The 3,612-nt window shown below is 36.9% G+C and overlaps 1 protein-coding gene across 1 annotated transcript; it reads left to right on the forward strand.

Annotated features, from left to right (window-relative positions):
- The first annotated feature begins 1,540 nt into the window (after window positions 1-1,540).
- On the forward strand, window positions 1,541-3,612 carry LOC105136065 (peptidyl-prolyl cis-trans isomerase FKBP16-2, chloroplastic-like). Its single transcript, XM_011041245.1, has 4 exons — window positions 1,541-2,025; window positions 2,577-2,669; window positions 3,344-3,404; window positions 3,517-3,612. Exons 1-4 carry the CDS (start codon window positions 1,660-1,662, stop codon window positions 3,600-3,602), a joined length of 606 nt encoding a protein of 201 aa, XP_011039547.1. The 5' UTR covers window positions 1,541-1,659; the 3' UTR covers window positions 3,603-3,612.

Raw genomic sequence — 3,612 nt, forward strand, 5'->3', positions numbered from 1 at the left:
AGTTTGCCGTGGTCTCTGCCTGTGGCTGTTGCAACATTGAAGTAAAGCCTGGACCAGCACCAATGTCATGCTGACAAGAGAAGTTAATATGTTCTTGTTATGAAATAGCCATAAAAATAGGTTCTAAATTTAGCAATACATTTTTAGCAGTATCACATAGAATTTCAAAGATGCCTAAAGAGAGGGAGAACCTTTACTGCATCCTGCTGGGAATGAGGCTGGAGGCTGAAGGCAGAGAGGAGATCAGTTGATGACAATGATGAAAAAGCTTGGTAACAAGTTGGGAAGACCTCACTGTTCGAGTTGTTCGTATTGCTTCCTTCCATGTTGCAAGGATTTGCATTTACATTATTAGTCCCATGAGACAATGCCTCAAAATTTGCTGCGGAGGATTGGTTGCTAAGAAAAACAAAAACCAGTTTCATCAGTAGCATAAATATACACAGATTTCCTATCATCCTCGTACCAAACTTCCAACCGTTATTCACCTCACAGGAACACAAGAAGGTTGATCAGATTCTATGCGAACATAACTGAGGTTGTTTCCATTTTCAGGCACAAAATGTCTGTATATTTATGCTACTGATGAGACTTGCAATCTCATTTTCAAAGTCTGGCATCCCCCCCTTCTCCATCTAAGAACACCAGCAAATTAATAAGAGATGAAGTGCCAAGAGCTTCATTTTCTTAGTCCTAATTAATTAATTAATTAATTATTCAAGTAATTCAAGATTGATGCCAATTATGCATCAAAGTACAATTGTACAATTGATTAACTGCAAATTTGACGGGTCATACGTAGATGTTGGATTACTCGAGATGTATTTCTGCAGCAAAGATTAGAGTCAAAATGGATATATAATCATCATGCTAGTACATGGCATTTTGGAACATAACACTTAATCAATCATTTAATTTCAAGAGAAAAAAACACTAGCATTCTCTCTTGAAGACGTGCCATGGTATCCAAAAGAGTCTTCTCAAATGGCTCAAGGTCCAGAATTGATGTAAATTTCAGGAGGTCAGCCTCGCATAACCTTTCAATTAGTTATTAAGCAAAAGACAAAAGAACACCAGTAATTTGAGATCGATACAATACCAAAATGACAGCAAAAGTGAAGAAGCGGAAAACTTTTGTTGTTACACTTGTCTGGCCTTAACCGTTCCTCGGCCATATAAAGGTGAAGTTGCAGATTACTAACTTCTAGCTGGAGTTCCTTGATTTGTACAAGAAAAACCAAATCCATAATTGTGCTCTATGCTGTAAGGAAAAAAGTTTCCATATCCATAAGGAAATTCAGAGGCGAAAAAACGATAGGTGGTTTTAGTTACCTTCATTTTTAAATTCATAGCATGATCAGGACCACTGGACAAAATCTGCAAGTAAGCAGGCAGCAGGTGCATGTGCATGAGTTCAGGAGTGTTTGGCTTTGGCATTGAGGTTGAAATTACTTTGAATTTTTTTTTAACTTTAAATTAATTATTTTTTCAATAAGGGCTCTTATCCATATCCAACGATCAAAATTCCTCCCCTCCAAAAGAGTGCTTTTGTTGTTCAATCCACCCTCCTAACTTAACCGCTTTTTAAAACCACTCACCTTACCTCAATTGGATAGACAGAGCTGAGAGCACAACAAGCTACAGTATACTGCCCGAAACATGGCAGCACTCTCTGCTATAACATTCACAACCTCAAAAAACCTCTTCAATTCTAACAAACCCACTCTCACTTCCAAACCTACTTCACCATTTTCTTGTCTTTCTTGTTTGTCACATGACAGAGAAACAAATCTCTCATTGAAGTCAGTTTCTAAGACAAAGAAGTGCATTCTTAACGTGGGTTTGGGGCTTTTAGCTGCTTCTGTTCTTGCTTTCTCACCATTGGATGCTGAAGCCACTAGAATTGAGTACTATGCTACGGTAGCAGACCCACCATGTGATCTTAGCTTTGTTCCCTCTGGCCTTGGTTACTGTGATATTTCTGTAGGGTCTGGTGTGGATGCCCCATATAATGAGCTCATTAATGTGAGTCTAACAATTCGGGAATTTTGCTAATTTATTATCTTGATTTTTTTTGTTTCCCTGAATTTCGCTTTATTGAAGTAGTTATAACGAGCTTCAACTAATTAATGATAGTAATTCAATCTGTGTCTAGACTTTAATAAGCTTTTATCTGTTCTTGAACGGGTCTCTCATGTTTTCTGGGGCAATATTGATTGGAGAATTGGTGTGTCTTTTCTATTTTCTGTAATTTTGAGGCTTTCATGCTGAAGGTATGTAATGGATCTAAATAAACCATGTGCTCAGAAATTGTGAAATAATTTTGATAAAGTACTTGACTTAACTGGAGTTGTGAATAACTTTATCCTTAAAGGTTTAGGTTTGTTTGATTCATGATCTACCTATTTGATGCATTCTGGTCATGAAATTTTCCTTGAAGATTCAACTTGTTTTAGTACTATTTCAGCTTTTTTTCCCCCCTGCAGTAGCACCTATAAATAATCTCACCGGAAAAACAACTAGTAAATACGTGGAAGCATCACAATTTGTGTTTTTCTTTCCCTCCCTCGACACAGGTCCATTACACTGCAAGATTCGCTGATGGGAGAGTCTTTGACAGCAGCTATAAACGCGGCAGACCTCTCACTATGCGCATTGGCGTTGGTAAGGTGTGAAAGTATTAGCTAGAATTATCAGTTTGGTTCCATTTTCTTCTCAAACATGCAAGTGGAAAGATTTTATGTTGAACTCCTAATTTACAGCCAATCAAGTTAGAGGCTTGTAAGACTAGGGTCTAAACTATTTGCTATCATGTATTTGCCAAGTCACAGCTCATAGTGCTCTGTAGAGATGTGAGTTTTACTACTTTTGTCTTCATCCATAGGTTACATTATCTGCATGCCATATTAGTTACTTGGTATTCTTTGCTTAGATTGGTGATAATTTATTCCTTCTTAATCTAATGGATGATTGCGGGCGGATCACCATATTCCATACTGTCCCCATGTAAGGGTGGATAGAGTTTTCATGTACAATGCTTAAAAAAATATTTTTGATACTGCTCAGTACTAGCATTTTTCTGTGAATCCTTCTATTGTAAATCGTAATGATGAAGGATATTAAAGAGCTAAATTGAATCTTCCATTAGGTAATCTACAACAAGAACTTTTGAAACTTTTTATGCGACTTTTGTGAATTGGGATTTTTCTTTCATTAAGCTGCTCTACCATTCTTTACAAAACAATAAACAGAGAATATCAAATATCAAATGATGCTGCGTATAATTTCCCCACATACATCTACATCAGACAACTTTATTTTACATGGTTATTTATTTGTTCAGGTCATTAGAGGATTAGATCAGGGAATTCTAGGGGGTGAAGGGGTGCCCCCAATGCAAGAAGGTATGTTTTTGAGAGGAAGAAAAAAAAAAGGAAAGAATTTTGTTAGTTATTTTGCTCTTCGTATTTATTCTTATTTTCCCAAAGGTTTTGTCAAATTGCTGACTTTTTACAGGTGGAAGACGCAAGCTATATATTCCTCCTCCTCTAGCATATGGTCCAGAACCTGCAGGATGCTTCTCAGGTGATTTTTTCATATGAAGCATTCCAT

The sequence above is a fragment of the Populus euphratica genome, unplaced genomic scaffold (genome assembly GCF_000495115.2).
Source record: "Populus euphratica unplaced genomic scaffold, PopEup_1.0 scaffold156.1, whole genome shotgun sequence".
Taxonomy (NCBI): domain Eukaryota; kingdom Viridiplantae; phylum Streptophyta; class Magnoliopsida; order Malpighiales; family Salicaceae; genus Populus; species Populus euphratica.

Excerpts from the sequence above, each read along its gene's own strand:
- LOC105136065 (XM_011041245.1), top strand. The coding sequence starts at position 1,660 with ATGGCAGCACTCTCTGCTATAACATTCACAACCTCAAAAAACCTCTTC. Across the intron at positions 2,670-3,343 it reads TGCGCATTGGCGTTGGTAAG|GTCATTAGAGGATTAGATCA; the intron begins GTGTGAAAGTAT and ends TTATTTGTTCAG. Across the intron at positions 3,405-3,516 it reads GGTGCCCCCAATGCAAGAAG|GTGGAAGACGCAAGCTATAT; the intron begins GTATGTTTTTGA and ends GACTTTTTACAG.